Source organism: Ciconia boyciana, chromosome 6, assembly GCF_034638445.1.
Source record: "Ciconia boyciana chromosome 6, ASM3463844v1, whole genome shotgun sequence".
Classification (NCBI taxonomy): domain Eukaryota; kingdom Metazoa; phylum Chordata; class Aves; order Ciconiiformes; family Ciconiidae; genus Ciconia; species Ciconia boyciana.
Genome location: NC_132939.1, coordinates 48,227,487 through 48,254,432, shown reverse-complemented (window position 1 = coordinate 48,254,432; position 26,946 = coordinate 48,227,487). Strand labels below are relative to the sequence as shown.

Genomic DNA, 26,946 nt, shown 5'->3' with positions numbered 1-26,946 from the left:
TAGACAGCTAGCTTAGGTCTGACACAGCCAGCATAGACGTAGGACTAGAAAGAGCACTGAGTCCTGCAGAACCACTTGGGGCTCAGTGCATTGTGCTCCCCATTCAAGAAGGGCTCCTCTTTACATTTATCAGGCATTACACCGAAACCAAGACTCCTTGTTGGAAGGTGCCAGCAGGCACTCTGGTACCTATGCGGGAATCGGTTCAGTTCCAGCAGGACTTGCAGTCTCTGCCTTGGTGCTGGCAGTGATGGAGCTGGGTTGGCTCCAACAGAAATCTTCAGACGTTTCTGGATCTCATTTTCCTGCGCATGTATTATCAGGGAGATAATATGGGGAGCTGAATATACAACAAATAGAGAAAGCATGTACAGTCCTTTCCCATGAATACAGCGCTGAGTATAGGGAGGCTGCTCAGTCAGTAACGTTAATGAGAGTAATGCCTAAAAGCATTTAGTCAAATGTCATCAATGATGATTGGAAAGCTAACCAGTTACAAATAACAGAAAGGCAAAAACCCTATGGAAGGGGGCAAGTTCTCTAGGGTGGGTGCCAGAAAATAACTAAAAGCAAGTAAGAAACTGATGAAAGAAGAAGTTTATTAAGAAGCACTTCCTATCAAGATTACATATTAGACAGTGCTACAGACTCCTCAGGGAAATTCTTGAATTATTTAAAATTTTACTTGATAAAGTGGTGGGGGATATCAGTTGATTACAGAATGGAATAAATGAGATGAAACAGGCCTTTCCCATCTCTAATTGCTACAAATCAGTGATCTTTGCCTCCTCTTGAAATCAATTCTTCTGTTTGCATCAGCTTAGAAAAAGGAAAAGATTATTGCAGGACCCTGTAGTGACCCAGTTAAGCCTTCTCAAAGACAGGTGTCATTCACAAAGCCAAGCCATGAACTAGAGGCACAGGAAACATCCATATGGTGAAAAAATCATTACTGAATAACACTGTGTCAGAAGTAAGGTAGACCCATGGGAAAGGGAACTTGTAGTTTCTGTAGACGTATTTTTCCTACTCTGACCTTTTAAATCAATTTCTTTCTTGGAAGTGACGTGAGTTTTGGAAATTTCTATGGAAATGCTAAGTAGTGAAGGGGTAAAATACCACCCAATCTCACATGACAGACTGTTATGGAAAGTGAATCTCACTGACAGTGAATTTGTGGGGCTTAAGAAAAACATACAAAAGGTTTTGCAAGTCCAGCACTGGAGTTTTCAGTCTCCAGGGTGCTCCGGGTACTCAGTAAACAGCAAAGATGTAAGTTCACTGACCCAGAAAGGTTTTCACACTCAGTGAATTGTAGAATATTTTCTATTTAAGTCCCCAAAAATAATGTAAATTGGGGCTTTATCCCCATTTTACTTATTGGAAAACTGAGCTACACAGTGGTAAAAGCATTGCCCAAGACCACAGAGAATGGCATCTACAAAGCCAAGGCTGGGATTCAGGAACTTCTGGCTGTCAGTTCCATGACTGGCCCCTTTCATTTCTGACCACCTTTTCACATAGCTGCTCTGCTTCAGCCCACAGCATTGGATTTCAATGACTTTGTGCTTTCCACTGCCTTTTGGAGAGCAAGGAGAAGGCTAATGCGGATGCGTGAGCCCCTTCTGTCACTGCATGTCAGCTGTGTGAACCTGGGATTACAGCTGGCACTGTTCTTTCTGCAGGCAATAAGATCATAAAAGCACAAAGTTGTTGTTCAAGCCTCTGATCCCTCAGGCCAGATGTTTGTTTGCTCACTCTTACTGCATGTGTGTGTGGGGAGGGTGTGTGTGTGTGTGAGGGAGAGCCAGGGAGGGAGATAAGAAAGAGAATATATTATAACATACATATATATATATATATATATATATATAAAAATATATATAATATAACAACTCCATTTGACCAGGAAATCTGAAACAGAACTAACCCAGGAGAGAAATGTAACTATATTAATATCTAGGAGTTCACTGCACTGTGCTGTCTGGCAGGATTCTTACTTTCCAGCAATCTTACTCAGCCCGATTCTCCATCTGAGAAATATTTCTCCCTCTTTCTCTGCACTACATTATACAGCTACATTTTACATATCATCAGGTAACTGAACCAATAGTAATTCATCTTACTCCAGCAAACGAGAAATTTATCAGAAATTTTTGGTGATACTGCTTATGCTTGGTACCTGGACATTCATACAATCATGGATCAGTGGACACAAACAGATGAAAACAGCTCGTAATATTTGAGCATTCAGACACTTAGGATAAGCATGCTTATGTGAGCAGCTGTATACTTTAGGTTGGAATTGTTAGCAAGACTAAGCTATCAGGATATACCTACGTCTCTTAGTATGTAACTACTATTCATGGAAAATGGTACGGTGATGATTTTAGCAAGAAGTGTGCTGGATGTCAAAGAGATACAAGGAAAAAACCCATGGCTTGGTTCCCTATGTGAATGCAATACACCTGCTTTGCACCATAGTATCTCAGGGACAGGGACTCAAAGGCCTGTAGTGAGTATAAGAATGTAATCCCAATATTTAGGGAAATCCCTCAGCCCAGGGTTCTTATATCAGATACAAGAAGGGTGAGAACAACTAGGTAGAAAGATGCATCAGTGCCCTATGGATACTATATCTTAGCATACTTTAAGTCATCATTCTGACACAGAGCAAGCCTAGGATTGGGGAATCGTAAAGCTCACCTCTTCATGAGTTACACTACATGCCATACTACCATTGTCAAAGGTTAACACGACTTTTCATAAGCATTCACTCTGTGTTGCAAGAATTTCTCTTACAAAGAATCCTAGTCTGTAGGACTAAGCTAAGAGGAAAGAACTGAGATTCAAGAATCAAAATCATCAATGGAAAAAGAATCAGAGAAATGGAGAAAAATTACAGATGCCACTAAACTGCCTAGGTTTTGTTTTGTCTTGGTTTAAACTTGGCTGAGCAATGTGCTCACAATACAGCAGAGTAACTTCTATCAAATTCCAGCTGGAGAGGGAGTGGGAGTATTTCCACATGATCATGTCTCCCTGAATAAATTAATGAGGGAAAAAACATGATACAAACACGTACAGCTTATGTGACCTCATATTTCAGGTCACAAACTAAGCATAATAGTAGGACAACTTTTTTTAGAAGGACATCTTTTATGGCATATTTTTGTTGTTGCCATGGCGGGTTACTGTAATTCTCTGAAGCATCAGACACTTGGCTGCTCTCCAGCTCAAGAAGCTGATTAGGTGAACAAATAGGCTCTGGGAGGACAGAATAGAAACCAACCCAAATCCAGGACCACTGGACAGAAGTGTCATTTTGACAGTTAAAGCAGATTTTCTTCTGATGTATTTGGTATTCGCCTGTAGATTTGACATATTGGACATCTAGTCTGATTCAGGAAGATGTAAGAATGATGCTACACTAATTCAACTAACAGCATGCAGCAATATAATATGTATCTCTGTTCTTTTGGACAGCACCAACAAAAAGTTTTCCTCAAATTATCAGTACTTTCTGATAGCATTTTCTTTATCCAGGCTATCAACAAGATAAAGTATTTTGGATAAATTAAAACTAGTATTGCCCCTGTGGCATGCATTTGCATGTTAGAACAACCTTTTATGTGACTGTTACATAGCAGTAATAGACACTGCTACGTAAGAGTGCTTCCTATTCCTTCTCCCCTCTTTCCCATAGCTCAAGGACTATCTGTGGGATCCTAGGTGGGAATTAGATTGTCATGGCTACTTGCATGAATACTATTCTGTGTGTATCCTTCCTTAGGTAAACTCCTTCTTTCAATCCTATTGCTGTTAAATAATACTGTACTGTTTGTTCTGCCTGGTTACCTTACATTTCTTCATAAAAACCCATGCGTTTCCCTCTTCTTAATGTCAAGCTGACAGATATGCCGGTGCTTGATAGACTACCACTCACATGGGCTTGAGGTATTTGGTGAAGGTAAGACTGCAACTCACACAGACTGATTGAATGCAGCGTGTCATAAGAACCTGGATCAGTTTTGAGAAACGAAACTTCGACAGCAAGAATGAGTACTGGAAGTCGCACTTGTTTCTTTTTCTCTCTGTCTTTCCTCAAAGACAGAATTTGGAAGACAGAAAAGCCCTACAGCACTTCCATGCGACTGTTTGGGGATAGGAGCAAAGTGGAAATAAACCACAGCATCATACATCCTGTGGAACAGCAAAACATGAAGTACATAGAAGTTAAACTGTGAGTGCAGTGGCAACATTTATGTAACTTTTTTATCACATCAGATCCTATCCCATCATCCAGTATGGATGCACATGCATTAATATACATTAACATGGGTGTGTTCGCACAAATTCCAAAGTATGTTTGTCTGTTGGTGAGTTAATATGTATAGGTTTATATCTCAGTGGATACAGGGGACCAAAACTGAGTGTTCATATCATGTAGCCATATTTATCTGTTTTCCAACCTTATAAATATATTATAGATGTTATGGCCCTGCAGTGACAAGCTACAATCAACTCTTGATTTCATCAACTTGTCATGCTTTAATCATCCCTCTTGGCAGATCTTTCAACATATGTCACAGCACTGCCTTCAAAACATGCTTCTCCAATGCTGTTTTATTAACCCTGCCTTTTTATATGTTTTAGGCTCATTATGAAATGCAGTAAATCTGTCAAAGGCATTTTACATGCCTTCTCCAATTCATGCTGATAGGAAGCATCTGAGAGCTCATTTAAGTCCCACAAAATGAGTACAATATGAAAAATCAAAACCCACAAACAAGTGTGTGACAAGAACCCTAGGGATCACATTCAGCCCACAGGGCTAATCAAAATTCAGTGCTCTTGTTCCTAACTCATTACCCACTCACAAGAGCATTTGGATAGGAAAATATTAAGACCACAGTGGGATCTGGCAGTACCACAAAGAAATCCCTTCAGCTTGCACATCAAGCAATGGGACTTACTAATGACTCCAAGTAGTCAAGCACAAGATACACGTGCCTCTTCATGGAGGCAACTGGTTTCAGCCAAGCTTCTTACTATTACATTGGTTTCAGAAGCAAGGTTTCAGAAGTGAGAAGGAGATCATAACAGCCTCAAGTCTGAAGGAGGGAAGGGATTGCTAAAGGGGCACCGGAAGGCAGAAATCAGATTGGGGAGGGGGTGGGGGCGGGCAGAAAGAAGAGGGAATGAGGAGATAAAAAAATCACTCTGGAAGAGACAGGGGGAATTTGGGGGAGGAGGAGCCAGGCTCTGCAAAGCACAGAGAACTAGTTATTTCCTCTAATAAGGCTCAGCTACCAAACATTTGGAAATCACTGAAGGAGTACAACACAAATGGTGCAGGGGTACTGTGCAGGGATAAGTACAAACTTAGAAAGGAAAAACTTGTTTCAATGACTCAGACATCCCTGTTAGTTCTGCTTTTGAGTTTTCTTTGTTAATGTCCCAATCAGCATTAGACTCTGCATTACTGAGCTCATGAGAACTAATAATCATGATATTGCATATTATTTACAATATCAGAGCACATGTCAGCTGAAGAAAGGATATGTAGTCTTCTCTTAAATCCTCCAGTGATGCTACTATTAGATCATCCAAACTTATCTTCTCCTTCTTGGCTAATGCATTATAAATTAAATAAAGCAAAGTTGGGAGAGGTAATATCCCATTAGGCCAATTGATAACAGTTAAAAAATACAGAAAAACTTTCAGAAACACCCTTAAAAAAATTACAGAGGGAGAAAATTAGAATGTCACTGATAAAGAAATCAAGAAGAACTTATATATCCAGAAATGAGGCTGCTTTTTTAAACTGTATTGGACTGACTCATAAAGACTCTCTGTCTTCAGTAATCCTGCCTTGGTTGTAATGGAAGACTACTACAGGTATAACATTATTGCTCCATAATTAAGGCACGCGTATTTCCTAGAAGATTAGTGTTAACTCTGTTTCACAAACAGGAGGGTTAAGGTACCCTTGTTCAGATGGTCAGCAGGTAGCAAAAACATAGAGCACAGAAAAGCTGGCTCAGTCCCCTGCTTTACTCTTGGGAAATCTGCTGTCTCCCCATATTCAGCATAAAGCCAGTGAGACGAACCTCAGCCAGCGAGACGAACCTCAGCCAGCATGCGCAAAGAATCTGGATGCAACCTTGTGAGACCTCCTGTTTCAAGGACAAGATGGGGACTAATATATAAAAATCAGCAGTCATGGCTGGGAGCTGTTTCCTGCAGCTCCCCTTTACATCAAACAAATCCCTGCTAAATTTTGTCTTTAACAACTACAACAATCACTGCATTATCTGAGGAAATTCCTCATCATAACAAGCTCTTGTGTGTTTTGTGTAATTCCTTTACAAATAACCTTGAGCCTTGTGTATGTCCTCTTAATATCTCAGGAGAGGATCTCACTTTCTCCTCCTCTCTTCCTCTCCTGCCTGCCTCCCCCCAACCCCCCCCCAATTATCTCTTGCTGTCTTCTGGGTGGTTATGTTTAATCTCAGGATTAGGCAGAAGCCTGCAGTTTGCCTTGAACAGCTTATCAGCTTCCAAGAGACATTTACAGGGAGAGAAAGACTCCAGTTTTGATAGCAGTAATTGTATTTAGCTTGTAAGATACAAGGCTATTTATCTCATGGCTGGGAAATCACAGAGGGAGAGAAAGAAAATGTGGCTGATAAAAACTAAATAAAACCAAAAAGAATGAAGAAAAGAAAAGAAACAACACCCTCTTCAAAGTCCCTCCAATAGAGGCATGAGGTGGGAAATGGACTTTACTGAACAAAAAGATCATGACACTTGTGGAAGGAGATTGGAAATATCAAGGAAAAAGTGATAAATGGCTTGAGTAGGACAAGAAATGATCTGTTTCAAATCAGACTATGAGCTCTAGTTCACTAGTCACAATTGTGTAAAACTCAGGAAATTTGATTTATAGAGATGGGTATAACCACTTTTAGAGATACTGAGTACCGACACTGCATTTAAAGACAGCTGGAGCTGTGGACACCCACATATCTGAAAATGAAATTTGTTTTTTGTTTTTCACAGAAACTTACAATAGCACCCATCACAGGTTGCGGGTTGTCAATACAATGCTTAATATTTAAACCAACTTCAGTTTCCTTGCTTATTAAATGCCCTTCCCATTCCACATTTGCAGTATTCAGCCCGCTCTCCCCCAAACAACTGCATGCTCCATTTCTCCCACCACAAAAGCCCTGTAAAATCCCTGATGCTGACTTAATTCAAGTTCTGTTTGGCCTACTGTAATACTGCATTTTTAAAATGCCTACAATAGTTTTGGGTGGGTATGAAAGAAAAAAAATTAGGATCTAGATATTTTGAATCTTATTAGGCTGCAACCAATATTCTAATTTGGTACAATCAAAAGAGCACGCAAGCAGGGCAGAGTTAGCATCATCCCACTGAGAAATACTCAGCACTTCGTTAAAGTATCCAATGGTCTTCAACAGCAATACAAAAAACCCCACATTTCAATTTGTATCCTTTTAGTCACAGGAGACTTTTAGTAAAAGAAGGATAAAATGGAACCATGCATATCATTCAAGTGTATCAAAAGGGGAAGAACAACATAAATATTTCACTTGTTTCCACCACCATAATTCCTTCTCTACAGTTAAAACAGATGAGATGAGACATACAGTATCTATTAAATCTATAATATACAGATGTTGCATATAATTTCAGCTGTCCCGAAACTAACTTCTTGGAAATTTTCTCAAAGATGAGAGGTCATAAGGTAAAAAAAAATGTAGAAAAACTGATAGTCATGAGATTCTTTCTAGATCTTGTGTCACATCACCTTTCACTTAAATGTAAAACTGTAACCTTTGCCAAACATTCTCTATTACTCTGGGAGTGAGTCAGGAGAAGAGAAGAGAAGAGAAGAGAAGAGAAGAGAAGAGAAGAGAAGAGAAGAGAAGAGAAGAGAAGAGAAGAGAAGAGAAGAGAAGAGAAGAGAAGAGAAGAGAAGAGAAGAGAAGAGAAGAGAAGAGAAGAGAAGAGAAGAGAAGAGAAGAGAAGAGAAGAGAAGAGAAGAGAAGAGAAGAGAAGAGAAGAGAAGAGAAGAGAAGAGAAGAGAAGAGAAGAGAAGAGAAGAGAAGAGAAGAGAAGAGAAGAGAAGAGAAGAGAAGAGAAGAGAAGAGAAGAGAAGAGAAGAGAGAAGAGAAATTTCAGTTGGAAGGGACAGTCATCTAGGGATGATCACCTAGTCCAACTGCCAGATCAATTCAGGGCTGACCAAAACTTAAAGCATATTATTAAGGGCATTGTCCAAATGCCTCTTAAACACTGACAGGCATAAGGCTTGTCAACCACCTCTCTAGGAAGCCTGTTCCAGTGTTTGACCACCCTCTCTGTAAAGAAATGCTTCCTAATGTCCCAGTCTGAACCTCCCCTGATGCAGCTTTGAACCATTCCCACATGTCCTATCACTGGATGCCAGGGAGAAGAGATCAGCCCCTCCCTCTCCACCTCCCCTCCTCAGGGAGCTGTAGAGAACAATGAGGTCTCCAAACTAGACAAACCCAAAGATCTTAGCCCACAGGACATGCCTTCCAGCCCTTTCACCAGCTTTGTTGCCCTCCTCTGGATACATTCAAGGGCCTTCACATCCTTCTTAAACTGCGGGGCCCAGAACTGCACACAGTACTCAAGGTGAGGCTGCACCGACACTAAATACAGCAGGATAATCACCTCTTTTGACTGGCTGGTTATACTGTGTGTGATGCGGCCCAGGATGTGCTTTGCCCTCTTGGCTGCCAGGGCACACTGCTGACTCATATTGAGCCTGCTGTCGACCAGCACCCCCAGATCCCTTTCTGCAGGGCTGCTCTCCAGACACTCCTCTCCTAATTTATACTTGTGCCCAGCATTACTCCGTCCTGGGTGTAGGATCTGGCATTTGGACTTGTTAAATTTCATGCCATTAATGATTGTGCAATGCTCCAATCTATCTAGATCCTTCTGCAAGGCCTCTCATCTCTCAAGAAAGTCAACAGCACCTCCTAGGTTGGTATCATCAGCAAACTTGCTAATGGTGCATTCAACTCCTGCATCCAGATCGTTGATAAATATATTGAACAGAATAAATATATTGGCCCTACAATTGAACCCTGAGGAACACCGCTGGTGACCGGTCGCCAGCCAGATGCAGCCCCATTCACTACAACCCTTTGAGCCCTGCCGTTCAGCCAGTTCTTCACCCAGCGCACTGTGCACTGACTCATCCCACAGTTGGACAACATGTCCAGAAGGATGCTGTGAGAGACAGTATCAAAAGCCTTACTAAAATCCAGAAAAAATACATCCACTGCCTTCCCTTCATCCACTAGGCAGGTGACCTTATCATAGAAGGATATCAAATTAGTTAAACAGGACTTTCCCTTTGTGAACCCATGTCGACTGTGCCTCATGATTGCTTTATTTTTAAAATGCCTTTCAATAGCACCCAGTATAATCTTCTCCATAATTTTTCCAGGAAATGGGATTCAACTAACAGGTCTGTAGTTCCCTGGGTCTTCCCTCACACCCTTTTTGTAAATTGGAGCAACATTGGCTAGCTTCCAGTGAGCAAGGACCTCCCCAGCCTCCCATCTACCCATTTGGTAGATGATTGAGAGGGGTCCTGCCATAACATCTGCTAGCTCCTTCAGTTTGCTGGAAAACTTCTTGAAAGAAGCAAGTAGGAACTCAGCCAGCTTTCTTCCCTGTCTCACATAATGTGCCTGGTAATAACCAAGCAATTTCAGATCTTTCCACCAAGTAAATAAAAAACATATTGTAGCAAGAGAGACTTCCTGCCTTTCACATTTTAGATAGGTAGGACAATCTAGACCACTATCATTTTAACCTGTGCTTCTGGAAAGCATTTTGTTTCAGGCAATGGCAGGTGAGAAAGAATGACTTCGTCTCACATAGACTACTAAAGATGTAATTCAGTGAAGACTTTAAATTGGCATAAACCAGCCTTGCTGACAAAGGAAGTAATCTCATCTTTGCCTGTCTCCTGACTGATCATTTCCACTCCCATGGGGTCACTTTTCTTGGGCCAGTTACACAGTGAACGGCACTGGTAAAGTGATCCCCCTGAGCAGAAGATGAGAGAGAGTAGAAAACAGAACTTTGACTATTTAAGCAACATGAATATGGGAAGGAGTAATGAAAGAATGAGCTCCTCTGTCCAGCTCCAGCTGTATCCTATGGTAAGATCCATTTACATCAGCATTTTAGTTTGAATCAGGAGCATGCCTCCAAGGTGTACCTCCCAACTCTCTCCACTTGCTACACTTTGATTCACATACTGAAATGCTCTCAGGGAATACAAACTGGATTCCTTTCAAATGAAATTAAACCAGAAGATATGCCCCAACTGTTCAGGGACAATCAGTCCTTGGGACTGGAACTATTCTGAAGGAAAATCCCAGCACAGATATCAGGGTCTCAGAACCAACTTTTTGTTTTATAGGTATTCACTCATCAGGCCACAGTACTTGCCAGAGCAGTCAAAGAGTCCCTGGAGTTCTGCTGTCAAGAGCTAACTGTCCAGCTTTTCCTAAAATCCAACTTCCTCTCAAACCTGTACTTGAGAGACAGAATGAAGTAGGGGCACAGAGGATGAAATATTTTTTCTGTTATTCAGTACCAATAGAACTGCAAATTAATGTCATTTGAAAGGGCAGAGACTCCTAAAAGAAGGCTGAGATATCACTCAAGAGAATGATAAAGGGGAAAAATATAAAATTTGTATTGGGTGGATGAATGTCCTGGTTTCATCTGGGATAGAGTTAATTTTCTTCTAGCAGCTGGTATAGTGCTGTGTTTTGGATTTAGTATGTGAATAATGTTGATAACACATTGATGTTTTAGTTGTTGCTAAGTAATGTTTACACCAGTCAAGGACTTTTCAGCTTCCCATGCTCTGCCAGGTGCACAAGAAGCTGGGAGGGGGCACAGCCAAGATAGTTGACCCAAACTGGCCAAAGGGCTATTCCATACCATATGACATCATGCTCAGTATATAAACTGGGGGGGAGTTGGCCGGGGGCAGCAATCGCTGCTCAGGGACTGTCTGGGCATTGGTCGGTGGGTGGTGAGTGGTTGCATCACTTGTTTTTTTGTTTTTCCCTGGGTTTTGTTCCTCTCTCTTTCTTATTATTTTCCTTTTCATTACAATATTATTATTATTATTATTATATTTCAATTATTAAAATGTTCTTATCTTAGCCCCTGAGTTTTCTTACTTGTGCTTTTCAGATTCTCTCCCCCATCCCACCGGGAGGGGGGAGGGTGAGCAAGTGGCTGTGTGGTGCTTAGTTGCCGACTGGGGTTAAACCATGACAATGAACTACTGAACACTGATAAGGATCCTGTTGTTTAATGCTGTCCTATTTCTTATTTTTTAAATGCATTAAAATTCAGGCTACAGTTCTCTTGCTAAATCATGTATTTCTTTAAACGACAATCTCTTCCTGCCTTTTTCCTCCCTTCCTTTACTCTTCTCCTTTAAAACATTACTCAAATTATACTTAATTTTGGTGTCACTGATATTCTTGCTTTACAGCTTTCTCTTCACCTAGTTTTGTTTTTTCTACTGCAGCAAACATAGTCAGTGCATGGATGAATGAACAGAGTATCAGGCTTGTTTCGATGTACGCTACAAATCTGGCAACACACAAAGTATTTCTTTGCAAGCAAAGACAGTGGACAGAGAAAAAAAGTCTCCTAAGAATTAATGAAAACTTAGGGACTGAGGTATCCCAGTGCTGTGTCAAGATAGAAGATTTGTTTTTAACTCTACTGAGAATTGCTGACTCCACCCCAAACCTCAGGATTCCCAATTTAAATCCTTCTATCCCACTGTAAAGTGCCTCAAATTTGATGGGTTTCACTGTAATCTGAAAGAAAAACTTGTCAGATGCTTCCTCTTCCTGAACTAGCTTTCCTATCTTACCTACTCTTGGTCCAAAATGACTCCTACTTCATCACTAAAAAGATGTATTTAGATAGAGAGAAGGCTCTCAGCAAGAACATAAAAGCAAGAAAATAACAGTGACCAAGCACAACCCGTTATCTGGGATGTACACCAAAGGGTGAAGGCATGTGAGACAACAGAAGGGAGGCAGTCATGGAAAACTGTACTTCAGGGCATCGAAATTCATATGTATGTTAGCAAAAGGTGTATACCCTGACTGAGAAATACATTGTGATTACCAAGTTAATGAATCAAGCATCAAGGAATTGGCTATCAGTACAGCCTATGGAAAAAGCCCATGCCCTTACTGAGTACTTGAGGGAGAGGAGAAAAGGCAAAACTAATGCAAATAAATCATAGATGGCTCAATGGTTTTGGCTGAACTAAACCACATCAGCTGAATTGCAGATAGCAGCCCCAGTGCTAATGCTGCTATTTGTCATCACCCAGTTCTCAGGAGCTTTGTCTCAGATACCTGTACTGGGCCACTGTTCAGAGTCTTACTGCCCAATAAGAGAAACTCTGGCCAGGTTGGAATGGTACAAACAGTGAGAGATCATCCCTAATGACTGGGATTATTTCAGTCCCAAACCTTCGCTCCAAGTTAATTCCCTCCTTTACTATTTCTCTAATGTTTTTTCTCACAAGAAAGCATAAAGCTCATGTTGCAGGTGACTGAGATGCAATTGGATGCTATAAAAAACAAAATGTCAGTGCCTGAATTGTAAGTTTGTTGCTTTTCCATTTTCCTTCTGCTTCCTTGTCTTTTATTTGAAGTTGCAAAAATACAGCTTTGGAGTCTTTCAGTCCCATTGGGCTAGTTTCATTTAATTTCAATTTAACTGAAGACTGTGTTTTAAGGAAAGCCAATATTCTCTCTCTTTGCTCATTTAATGAATATCCCACTTTTATTTGTACTTTCCATTGAGCAAGTAATTATGAGTCTAATGTATAATCCTTCTACAGGTAATAAAACTCAGAAAGGAGCATGGAAATGTCATTCAGAATGTAGCCCTGCTGCCTCAAGATTGCACCACGTGTGATGACGGGGAAGATACTTTAGCTAGTTTATAAAATTTGCAAACATTAGGCTGTAGCACTGTGCAGAAAATCAAGCACACATGAAGTTTTTTAAACACTACGAATAACTGTGTTTCCAGAACTGAAGTGATCCTATGCATAAAATACAGGATTCATTAGCTATTATTATACAAGTTTGATATGAATTGCAGTTTCAGCAGTCTCCAGCTGAAACACGCTGGATTAGCCTGGATCAACCCAACCACACAGCTTTTTAGAGTCAAAACTCTGCTGAACACCAGTTTGGTCTTGCACTCAGTATGAGAAACACTAGTGCAAGTTTGGTCTGTGAAAGACAACAAATTGTTCATTTCAAAAGCTCCTGTTTGGTCTTCTTTTAAACCATTAATTGCCCAGAAAATGGAACTAGTAAAGATTGGTTTTCTGTAGTTACTGCCTCATTGAAGCTTTTCCTGAATCTGAGGCATTCATAATGCCTCTTTATTATATGGATACTCTGGTATTTGACATGAATTGAGATCAAGCCACAGTCCGTTCCTCTGGAAGGGCTGGAACACTGCCCTCCTCCCTTGGTTATTTTTGCTAGCCATGTAGGATCTCTCAACATGAGCTTTATGCTTTCTTGTGAGGAAAAACATTAGAGAGAAATAGTAAAGGAGGGAATTAACTTGGAGCTAAGGTTTGGGACTGAAATAATCCCAATCATTAGGGATGATCTCTCACTGTACCATTCCAACCTGGCCAGAGTTTCTCTTATTGGGCAGTATTTTTTTCAACTTTTGCCCCTTTTTAAAATTTGTCTAAAAAATCAGTTTGAAAGAAACTGGAAAAAATAAGGGAGACACATGCACACATACAAAGTATGATCCCATAAGCCTTATTTTCACAGGGACAGGCTGAAAACTTCATTGTCTACAAACAGCCAGAAACTGAAATACATGCATGGAAAGGAAAAGGTGTCTGGAATAGAAAGGTGTCCTTTTCCCTAGGGGTACAACTGCATATACTCAATACTAGCCCAGAACATAAGATTAATGCTGATTCTATAAAACCATACATCTTCTAATGAAAACACAGGAATATCTTTAGCCAAGACAGAAGCAGAGGGTACTGAGGTAGTCTCTGAGTGTGATTTATTTTCCCTTTTAAAAAAATCTCTAAAGCAATGAGCTGAATATTTTGTTTCTTTACTCCAGGGACTTAACTACAGCAAGTAATATAAGAAGAAAATTTATTCATGGGGTTTTTACTGACTGTAATTGGCTGCCAACTGGATCAGAGGTATTTTACCACAAAATAACTGATGAAAGGAGCAGAAGAAAGATGCTCAGTTTGGGCCTCTCCTAGCCACACTTCCCTCTCTAACCAATGGATAGCAGAGCTAGAATCTAACTCAGCATATCTGTCATGGTGTTCTTGGAAAGCAATTATTTCATAGAAATAAGGCTAATTATTAAAATGTACTTTTTTGCATATACTTCACCAAAACACTGACAAAGCATCATCTTGAATATGTGGTAGAGAGCACCACAGGATAGATCACTCACATTAAAAACTTTCTTGTGCACTTTCTGAGTGAGTGGAAGAGATGAAATTATCCCCTTGGAGTAATTTATTAGTGTAACATTGCATAAACAATTAGGATATTTCTCATAATTTGAGGTTAAGTGGCTTGTGGGCAACTCCTACACAACTAGCAAATTGCCTCATGTTTATCACAGAATTCTTCCTTCTGTCCCAGGTCAGTTATGTACAACCTAGAAAGGAAGAACTAGAAGTTGCTTAGACTTCATACTGGAAACCAACAAGAAGATCATGGCTTGATCTTAGACAACAACATGTAAATAAGAAGAATGTGGTTAACATCAAAATTCTTTCCTTGTGCTCCTCCTGCCTTTTGTAACCATCCACATCACCAAGCCTCAGCTATCTTACGTACTGTCAGCATCACATACAGCAATCTGTTTTTCACTTGGAGTGAGTTTGACCTTTTAGCATGGTGACATATAGGATCACAAGGTTGTGATTTGTCAGTGGTGGGATAAAACATGGGACAGTGACTCAAGAGTCAGTTGTTCACTACTCCTGGTGGATTTAGGGTGATAACTTCCAAAGAGATACTGAACTGTTCCACTGCATTTTGACCTAAAGTCAACTAAGAGTTGACAGTTTTGGCTAGATTGTGTGTCAACCTTTACATCTGCAAACCTAAAAGAGAGAGTGAAATTCAGATGATGAAAAATTATGAGGCAAGCACAAGGTCTGTTCAAATACTTGCAACTTAATCTTCCACATTCCTTACATGTCAACTCTATATCTACATAGACAGTATCTTGGGCGTGTCTAGAGTCACCTCTCCTTTTCATAAGGTCTGTTCAAAACTTTTCTCCTTTAAATAGAAAATATCACAAGTAGCAAAACCAAGTTTGTCGTTGAATCAGTTTGTAACTCTCTGCAGAACCAGGACTCAGAGACCTCTGAAATAGCAGGATCTATGTGCATCATACCACACAGTTGGCATGCTTATTCTTCCAGTGTAAAGGACCGTTACTTTGTTTTTCAACAGACAGAATATGCACCACCAGGCTGGTCAATTGATTGTTGAGATGAAGCAAAAAAGATTTATAAAGCAACCTGTTGCTATTAAACATGAGTCTGTAAGTATAGATACACTGAAAGAGAAAAACAAAGAGAAAAAAGTATGTACCTGTTGGGTAGTGTTCATTCACTGGCCAGCTGTCAACCTGAAGTGTGGCATTGCCACCATTCCTGGTAAAGCGTACCACGTGGTATTTGCCATCATTTACAGGTGTGCTTTCCTCTTTAATAGAGATGTCCACTGTGCCAATATTGAAGACTACACCAATCTTGCCTTGCTCCTAAAACAAAAGAAAAAAATGCTTGTAAATTGCTGCCTATTAGGAGAATGTTCTTGGCCTATAAATCTCTAATGGGTAATCGTGCCGGTAGATGGCACTGAAGAATACACAGAAGCATCGTTTTGAGCTTTGTCAGGACACATTTCATTGGCTCTGCTTCAATACAAACATTGTCTTTTGCACTCTTCTTTACAGCATTCACCTGAACATAGCAACTCATTTGTTTCCTTAAAACATCACAGCAGACGAGTGAGAAATCAGGCAATAAAAACCAGGAGATGTGGATAACTATTTATTTGAGCAACATCTCTACTGATTATTCGTAGTCACTTGTTCAATTGTCATCTGAAATGCGACCACAGGTAGGCTGTATCCCAATAACTGTCTTGTTCTGTTATTCTGCTTGTGAAACAAACAGCCCCCATCCCAAAACAAATAACTGTGGGATCCAGCAGGGAGAACGCAGTTACAAGATGGATGGAATTAGAAGGGAGCAAAAATGTAATTAGCCGACTTCGACTTTGACCACCTGAGGGAAGCTAATTACTCTTAAACCAAATGGAAAACCTTCCAGACTTTCAAAAGACAGGAGTGGCCACAGTCTTTCACTTTTCTACATCACACCCCAAGCAGTGCCTTACCAATAAAGCAGTCCTCCATAGCGTTTTCCCAAAACTTTCCACCAGTCACTGACTGAAAGGGAAGAGCAAGCAAAGCCAGTTGTACTAGCCATAACATTTCCTCCTGCAGCTCCCCTCATGTAGTTCCAAGTAACAACCATATTCAATTACTTTAGGTTGTAAAATACACACCCAGAGTATATTCAGAGTAGATATCCACATTTAATACTACTGATTTAAACAGTGCCAGAAATTCCTGTCACTGTACAATATACAATTAACAGGAATGCATCCTCAAGCCCTCAACAAGGAGAGGCACAGCATGCTGGTGTCGACATTTATGAAGGCTTATTAGGTCTACTGCATGGATTCAAATCTGGTGCAGACAGGCAGAACTAATATGTATCATATAGGAAGCCAATACATTTGCTAGCCATCGATACTATAAAATTGGCAATAACTTTGTTAACTGTCTGCATAGGAAAATCAAGGAAGAAACAACAACAGAGAGTAGATGGCCATCTCGTATCCAAATATAGCCTCTTTGAAACAAAACTAAGGTATACTAAAGGGGCAAGAGACAATTTTGTTACTGTTATTACCTTATGTATCGGCTTGGTGGGCAGAGGACTCCATCCTTCAGGGCTGTTACCCTGACTGACTTCACTACATTCATGGTAGCAGATCTCAGAAATAAGAACCAAACCTCTCCTCTTGTACTTGAGGGCCACCTCAGATTCCTCTCCTGGATTTACTCCTGTCTCCTGGTATCAACAGACCTTTTCCTTAAAACCCTCATGTCTTCCAGTTTCTCACACAGGCCTTTCCTGATTTCTGCTTTACCTTACATTTCAAAATTTACTCATACCAAGATACGCATCACAAGTTCTTTATATCTTCAATACCCTTCTTTTTTTAGATTTTTCTTTCCTAACACCATTCTCCCCTAGTCCTCAGACTACAACACTGTTATGAGGAAAGGAAAACAAACAGTCCTGTAGCTGAAGAGGTCATTAAAAAATTTGGACTGTGCTTTGACTACTTGAAGTTTAGCACTGCAACAGCAAGCACCCTGTTTTTTCTCTCATTATAATGGTAAATTCTAGACTCTGCTAAATGTATGCTGGATAGCAACAGTCTCATGTACATTCACACTGCTATGCTTTGGATGGACTTCCCTTTAAGATACCAATAACCTTTTTTCACTGGAACATGGGGTAAGTGGATTGCTACTCCCAGCAGATGCATGAACTCAGACACCATTTGAAAACAACAAACCTTTCTTCTCTTATGCTACCCCAAAAATAAGGGAGTTTTCAGTGAACAGAGATTTATTTCAGGTAAAACCATTGCTGGCACAGCTTTACCACTTCTTTGACATACGAAGTAAGTGATCTCCCAACACTGTTTTAGTGAATCTTTTGCTGGCAACCATATAATTATCTTTATCTGCATAGCAATTAGCAAAGAACAAGTGATTAATTTTTGCTCAAAGACTCAAAGAATGTCTACTGACCAGGTAACCTGGCTACTGACTCCATGTGGCTTTGCAAGGTGCTGCCTTATAATCAGCTTCCCAGACAACCTCTCATACAGCTTTTCAATCACCATCAATACATAAATCTTCTTTTGCAAACTGTGGCCACACTGAGAAGAGTCCACCTTGGTGAAGGCATAACGTGAGCAGGTAAGATGAAGAGCTGCGCCTTGTCTAATGGAACAGATCTCCACCACCACAGAAGAGGAAGGGATTAAGAGGTATTCAGCAGAGTGAAAGCTGTGTACCTTCAAGCCCTACAGGCTTAACGAAGCAGAGATAAAAACTTTCAAGTGGGGAAAGGGATGGTGGGAAGTTTAGCTAATCTCCCCTGCAGAAGGAAAATGTTTCAGATCTCTCCTTTGAGAAAAAGGAGATAGAGCCTTTAGCCATTCCCTTTCCCCTGGCTTGAAGGAAAAACCCTATTTAAAGGGCTAGCGATAACCCATGGATAAGAGGGCAAACTGGGAAAGAGATAAGATTCTGGAAGCAGAGGACTGCAAACTGCCAGTGGCCTTTAGTCTGCTGGAGAGAGGACAGAAATGAGCAAACTGGTGCCCTCCGCATCCCAAGCAGATTGCCACCCCCTCCCACAGCCAAGGGAACGCAGCCATTCTAAAAAGCAGTGTAACACTTTGTTGCAACTGCAAAATGCAAAAATTTGTCTAAAAAAAAAATCATGGGCCTGACTGAAGGCCTACTCCAGCTCTCTTCAGTCCCCCCTTGGGCAGAGCTCCCTGGGACTCTCTCACATGAGTTTTGCAGAAGCAGAAATTTATGCCAGCTTTTGATACTCTTATTTGGACTGAGTAGGAGCTTGTCATGAAAATGGTTCTGTTCCAATTACCAGGATAAAACACAATATAACACAATACGCCAAAAGCAGGGCTACTGAAGCCAAACTGCACGCACAGACTTCAAGATATAGTTTATTCATGATATTTTATATCTCCAGAGCACCAGACACGATGAAAAAAGCAACAATTAGTTTATGCATTCCTGGCGGAAAAAAAAGTAAAGCAAAACACAAAGAAAATCCTACAGCGAAGAACAGTGACCATGGACGCAGGGGGCAAATCCAGGATTTATTTTCAAGATCTCTTCAATTCCAGTTTCCTACACTACACTACCTCATTAAAAGCAGCTTTTACCAAGACCTACCTTCCTTCTAAATCTGAAAGACAAGCTTTACCATTAAACTTTAACACTTCATGATAGACGTGACCTTTCATTCCTTTCCCTGTACACTCATCTAGTAGATTTTCTTTCCATGTTACCAAACACAGGTATTAACGAGACCAGTAAGTATGTGACAAAGAAAGATTTACCTTTGAGCCACTATCTGTAACATTTATTTTGTAGTTAGAGAAAAAAAATCCTAACTGTACAGGCAAGGGAAAAGCTGAATACAGAGCCACACAAAGTATGCAAGCTACATGCTCCAAAAGGGCTCAAGAGAGTTTTAAAAGAGACTGTACATTTTTTCCTCTCTGCATCGGTATTCACTGGGCTGCCCCAAACACCTTCCATGAAAAGGTGACCATTAATTAATGTTTTTGAAACCTCCAAGTGACATCAAGTGTTGGCACTATATCTTGGAAAACTGAGAACCATTTTATTTATAAATAATGAAGTGAACTCAGCATTCAATCTGTATTTTACTTCTCCTCTTCTTTACTTAAGGCTACTGTGCCAAAAAGGATTTTTAAAGTTCCTCAATAATTTATTTTGCTGATTTGTCCCATTTTTATGTGCCTTCAAAAGTCACATTACTGTTTCCTCACTTACAGTCCTTCTGGAGATAAACTTCTGCCATGATGTCTCTAAAACTTCAGGCAAATAATTATGATCGCATAATGGAATGGTTGTAGATAAACTATAAGAACAAAAAACCCCAAAGTACTAAAAAGAATGTACAAGGCCTCACCTTGACCTCTCTATTCTACACCATGTCCTTCCACAGGCTGCTGGCAACAGTTTCTTGTTATATGCACTATTACCAAAACTTTTTGAACATTATTAAATGAGATAGGGGCTAATCTACAGCCTGGACCGGGAGATCTGCAATCTATTGCTTGCCCTTAAGCATTATTTCACTTTGGGCAACTTTTTCTTTTACCTTTCTGTGAAACAGATTCTTCATCTATGACAGAGGGGTGATAGTCACCTATCTTTCCAAGCTCTACAAGCCCTGTAAATCCAGACATATTTTACTTAAACATTGATGATATTCTGACAATCCCAACCCTTTCAGCCCTGAGAGCAACTACAATCCAAGAGGAGCAGGTCCTAAGGTTTTCTCAGCTTCTACTTTCAACTCCAAAACCCATTCCTTTCCTCTGAAGGGACCTCAGGACCATTTCTGAGGTCTGACATTTTTGCAGGTAAGTTTTTTCTTTTTTTTCCCTCCACCCAAGGAGAACTAGAGCCTGTCTGCATGCAAATTGTCAGGCCTTTGTTTTCTCTGTGCTGTGCCTTTACATTTTCAAGGCATCTGTCTTTCTGTAGCAGGCCAGGTAGAAAGAAAGTCAAATGGGGGTGGCAGTGATTTTGTAAGATGAGCAGTTGGAGTGTGTTAGAGGGGACACATACGCGAACAGCCACATGCACTGTGTGCTCTGAAAAGGGCTTTACCTTTGGGTCTTCTTTTTCTTAATCTAAAATTCAAATCTTCCAGACTGAAAGTACATAGCTGTTCCCTGTGTGTAGAAAGCATTTCATTTCAAAAACCAAGAGAGAGAACACCAGGCAATAGGACAAATCCTACTCTCAGCTGCACTGATATGAATCGATAGCAATTCTGTTAAGAAACTCGATTCCTACTGATGCAAGTGGAAGCAGAGTTTATCCCAGTATCTTTATGTTGTTTTGTTTATTTTTCTGAAACTAAATGTAAAAGAAAAAAAAAGCATATATAAAACATAGCTGAAATCCGACTAGAATCCCAGGATAACTGTGTTTTCTCACACTCATTTTACTTCATCATTTTTTAATAGTCACTATGGTGCAGACTGCCTCCTCCTCCCACCCTGGCTGGTTCCAACATGACTAGACATCAGCCCAAACCTGGCAGACAATATTCCTAGTTACTGCTTCCTGAAGATCACTGATGATTTTGCTGCTCTCATTTGAAAGTGATACAAGCTCTTTCAGTAATACAACAAGCCATTTCATACTGTAGGAAGGTTTTGTAAACTTTTTTTTTTTTCCCAGAAATGCCACACGCACACACTTCAACTCTGCTACCCTCTAAATTCAGGAAAATTGCTTTGTTTTCTTATAACGCCAAGTACTGCTCTTCCTGAAATGGCTTCCTTCTACTTAGGCTCCTCAGACTTGCAGACTATGTTTTTAAAAAGAGATTCAGCTTTTATTTCTGCCTCTTCGGAATTTTTTCTACTTTATTCTTTAAGTCTTTCTTTGCTTGATTTCCTTTGTGGTTTTTTTTGTTTGTTTGCTTGTGTGGTTGTTTTCTATTTTTGCTTTGCCTCAAACTTGATTCTGGATGTTAGATCCAGAATTTGGATCTGTTAGCTGTCAGATCGCTCGCTTTCTGTGGTTTGGTGGACCTTGCACAACGGTGCCAAATATAGTGAGGTATCCAGGAGAACTGAAAGTATAGATGTATATTCACAGAGGACATTCACTAATGACTACAACATCAAATCACTTTATGTGAACTTTCACTGTAAACAGAAACTCAGAAAGTTCTTTACTGATTAGAAAGGTAGTCAAAACCAGAATTGTACTTAGAGGACCCTTCTGAGCTGCAACTAGAACTAAAGGCACGGCTGGACAGGCCTTTCCAGTATATGTATATCAATGGATTTAAGAAAGGGAAATATTAGAAGCTGTATTCAGCACAGAGTATAAAGCAGTTACTTCTACTCCACTGTCTGATCATATTTAATGCCATTTTTAATACCACTGGGAGGTAAGTCTGAAATCAGAATTCAATTCTTGAGTTGGGTAAAGGGAGGGCTTACTGGATGAAGTCTTTCTTTATCCAAATAATGATGGCAGGGGAGGCATGCTCAAGAACCAGTACAGCCACCCTGGCAAATATAATAATCAACAAAAGCAACAAATGTTGTTAAAGAAATGACAAGCACTGAAGCTCACTTGACTTGGAAGCTTTTAGTCAGGGATCCAACACTTTACAGTTATCTTGAAACAAGAAAAAAATGTTATTAAGGTGAAAGGAAGTACATAGGCCAGCTAATTTTGGCTGATTTTTGAGGGCTATTATAAGGAGCAGTAGGTCGTTTTTTGTTATATACTGCTTGTTACTGCTGCTTTAAAGTGCAGAACCAGATCTACTAAATGCCAGTTACAAACCTATTTATCAGAGAGAACGATACACACACAGGACAAAATATGTAGGAATTATTACCCTTCGGGGCCATGGTTTTTAAAAGAAGCAATTATCACAGATACATAATTTATAAGGCTAAAAAGGACAATTATTTTAATCTAGTCTCCTATAAAATTTTGTATGAGGCCATATATCTTGTCTGAATTGATTCTTTGTTGAACTATAGGATATATTTTAGAACAATACTTATTTGTGATTTGAACACTTACAGCTGAGGAAAGAAGCCTCAGAGTCATTGCAGTTGCTTCGTTGATGCGATTGGCCCAGTGTTGAACATGGTGAAAAAGGCAAGTGGAATGTCAAGAATTATAATGAAAAGGAACAGTGTACAAAAGGAAAATCTCTGTTACAAGTTAATGGTGTACCTTTGACTTTAATTCTTGAACACAGTATACAGATATGTACAGGCTATCTCAAAAAGAAAATGAGGAGATATAAAAAGTTCAAAAAAGTACCACACATGAAATTGTATATATAAGCCCATAAAAAATAGAGATGATTGAGCACTATTTTTTTTATAAGTCAAAGAACTACAAATATGTAATAAACTCATCTGGTAATAAAGTTTAAGCAAAGAAAGTACCTTTTGAGACAGTACATAACTGAATTGTGCAACTCACTGTCACAGGCTGTTTCGGATGCCTAAGATACATTCAGAAATAGGCAAATTCATGGGAGGAAAGTCAGTCAAGAGCCATTGAATACAACAATGTGAAGATAACCTTCTGCTCAGCAGTTCCTTAAAAGCAGATCCCTACCATTTCTTTTAACTTTTACTTCCTATATTGAAAAACCATCTAGCACCATACTTCTATAAATGACTTGTAAGACTGTGATCAAGTCAAAATTTTCTTGAAGGTTCTTACCAATTCTTATTCATTTTATAAAGTGGCGAAACACTGAAACTGGCAAAGATTAATGAGAATCTAACGTTCTTCACTGAAGGTTTAGAAAGGGTAGTTTAGATAAACCTCTGCCATGGCCGGGCTGCTGTATTTAGTCCTGCCTCAGAGCAAGAAAATGCTAGAGCAGATGACTTAAGGTTCCAGCTTCATCTTTCTGTGACTGCAAACTCTCACCCCAGCTTTACAGAGCATAAGGGAAAACCAATCAGCTCTCTGAGTTTCTCGCTTGAAAGCAGGTTTTCCAGTCTTTCATTTAATCTTCCCTATGGCCCCAAAACTCCTTCAGTTTACTAATACTTTTCTTCAAACATAGACACCAGAAATTTTTAACTTTAGATTACAGAAATTACACAACCACTTTGGTTTTTATGTTTAAAGACTACACCGTATCTTTTAGCCACAACCTTACCACAGGGGCTCACATGTGAGGCTTATTTACCACGACCAACAGTCTTACTCAGAAGTGCTCTCTGGGAGTGTCCCTTCTATTGAAAGATGACCTCCACTCTTTGTTTTGAGACACATTACATTATTTAGCTCAATTAAAATGTATACCAGTTTCCTTGTTAAGAGCTTACCAACCTTTCCAAACTGGCCTTCATTTTTTGCCAGTTGACTGTTTATGTGGGATACAGGCTATTAGATAATACTTTTTTAATGGCCCGTATGACAAGAAATTTTAGCACAGCAATACAGTGCTACTAAAGTACATCTTAATTCTTTCCTGTTCTTGAAATTTTTTTTGACCAAACACCCTTGCAATATGACAGAAATACTGAGTTACCAGTGGGATGTGAAATTGCGGTTCTCTTGCTTTACTTTTACCTTATCTCCTTCTCTCCATCTTTCCTTCTTTCAATCTTTGCCTTTTGGCTAATAAAAGTTCCTTTTACAAACAAAACTATCCTGAAGACAAGCCAAAAAAATGGACAAGAAGCTCAATTCTGTGACAACTGTATCAGGGTCAGGAGTGATTAATTAAGTACTACATCACACAGAAGATATTTCGGCCAAAGAGCATATATGAGATACAGAAGCTGCTTATTTTTTTCAGCCCAGATACCCTGCACCTGATAAGAGCTTTATGTATCACTGCAGGTTTTTAGGTAACATTAATACACAATATCAACAGAATTACAATTAGGAATTAATTTGGCACCAGAAGTTTCCATATTTCATGTAAGGTGATACCATCAGTACGGTTTGAGACCTTTCAAATTTTAACTCACTCATAGAGGTAATCGAATCTAGTTGGAGTACATGGTTGAAAGAAAAGATTTCTTTTCTGCTTTTACTGCTGCTCTGCTGTACCTTGAACAAGCCACTTCTGTTTATCTCCCTCCATTTTGTTTTTTTATGCTATGAAGCCACAGGCTTATCAAACAGTGTATTTGTATATTATGTACCACAGTGGAGCCCTGGTACCCAGTGGGGCCTCCAAATGTTGTTGCAGTACAAATAATTAATATCAAGCAGAGTATCCTGATCTACAGTATCATCATTACTGTGACCAGGCTTATACTAAGCTCACCCTAAACCCATTTCCTCAAAATCTGGGGAACACTGTGGCACATGTAGTTGCTTTTACTTAAATCTGACACCCGCTGAGCAAAGCCTAGTAATCAGTGATATTCAGCAGTCTTAAAAGGGAGGCTTGCTTCTGTGCTATTCAGCGCCTAGAACTGTGTGCCCAATTAAATCTTTTCTTCCCATGACCTAGGAAAGCACCAGTACACTGCCAGTGAATTACCAGGCAGTAAAATGTTACAAGAAATACATGCAGGTGTGTTTAGGCCACACAATTTGTGGAAAACAATTGTTGTTACACAGTTGGTAAAGCTCCAGCCATGAGGCTGTTAATCCCTCTCATGTAGGGATATCATAATGCAAGTAAAGAAACAGAAATTAGCAGCATGCTGAAAAGGGGCAGGGGGAAACAGGATGCAGAACAAATTAAGAAAGCTATACCTGTCCATTGGTCCACTAGCAAATACATTATTCAGATGGCTAATTTGTTCCCCCAGCTTACAATATATGTCATGAAAACCTGCCCTATCTGATGGTGTGAACTCCAACTATAATTAGGATTAAACATTCTGACGGTGCCTTTTGAAAATATTGATAGTATATCCTGGAAAGTTTTGTGAAATTATATCTTTTAGATATGATTCAGGACTAGGGCAGAAACAGGAACCATTATAAACGTTGACGTTGGCGTCTGTTTTTCTAAAGGACTGAGCCAATGCATGCTGTGTGCTGCATTTTAAACTCAAAGCATCCCCAAGCTGCTGCACTCCTCGTGCATTATAGAAGTTGGCTGATTAAAAGCAGGCTTTTACATTTCTGTTTCTAAGTGCTGCCATGTAACTCACTCTTCAGACAAAAATGTGATCAGCTGCTAAAATGTCACATCCCCTCAATAAAGAAATGACTGTACTAGCAAGTCAGATTTTAGTAGGGCACAAGAACAAGCAACTTGCTCAAAAGCAGAGATCTTCCAAGAGAAAATATCTCCCTCCATCTCACAATGTCTCCTTTGGAGTTTTAATCCACTGGGTTACATTGCCAACAATTTACACTGACAGAAGCTAAAGTGGCAGTTACACAAAATACGGCATCAAAGATCTGATACTTACAGGCAGCGTGGAAAAAACTACGTACCTTAACTACCAGGCTTCCTTATCAAGAGCATTGGTACAATTGTGAGATGTCTGTGGGCTGAAGGCACAGCATATATCACTCTCTAATAGCAATCAGGGCTGTCTGTCTCAACCCATAACCCACAGAAAAGTGAGCACTTGTCAAGAAGATGGCTTTAAAAAAGGACACTGCTGTCTGACAGGAAAGGTGATCACAAATATCAACTTGCCACCATCCAATTAACCCAAGCACAGTAGATATAGAAGTGCAAGGGCTGGAGAGGCTTCGGACAAAATTAATCCATTTAAACTTGGTTTTGCCTAGAGTATATTTGTTTGTAAACTCTCTTCTACCCTTATGCATAAACATTATTGTAGGGTTTCAGAGTGTTCCAAAAATACATGCTCAAAGGTATTATATGACCAAGCACTATATACTACTATATTTTGCTTTTTCAGTGTGTTTTTTTTATGGAATTCTAATAGAATTTAATGCATCCAGGGTCTATGTTCTATGTTCCTTTTGAAATCAACAAAACAGATTTCATGAACTGTATGTAATATCAACAGCATATTGTAAACAAAGTAGTTAGTCGTCTTTACCATACAAGCAAGAGGTCTGAGCTAAGGTTCAATAGGCCTCTCCAATCAGACAAGATAATGAGGAAAATATGAGTATATGTAAACAGAGACAGTGCCTGGATTCAATAACAGCTTATTTCTAGCTTTTTGAAGCTTGCTTTTTTTAAACTGCTGAATTTTTTTTTAAAGCAAGCGTAATGTGGCTTTTGAGATGTGGCTAGACTCCAGCAGAAGGCTTTTCCAATCCTGAATCAAAGATTTTTCCTAAGATTTTGAATGGGAGTAGAAAATACAGATTACAATATACATGAACATGAACAGTAGGTGAACATTGCATATAGGAAACTTATATTTCTAA

General features: G+C 39.7%; 1 protein-coding gene across 12 annotated transcripts in view; it reads right to left on the bottom strand.

The window, feature by feature from the left end:
• Window positions 1-26,946, bottom strand: part of NRXN3 (neurexin 3) — a 984,600-nt gene that overhangs the window by 127,387 nt on the left and 830,267 nt on the right. For all 12 annotated transcript variants that reach the window (XM_072864172.1, XM_072864170.1, XM_072864171.1 and 9 more), the window contains one exon: window positions 15,759-15,930. In XM_072864172.1, coding sequence (XP_072720273.1) covers window positions 15,759-15,930 — 172 coding nt within the window. The remainder of the gene's footprint in view (window positions 1-15,758; window positions 15,931-26,946) is intronic.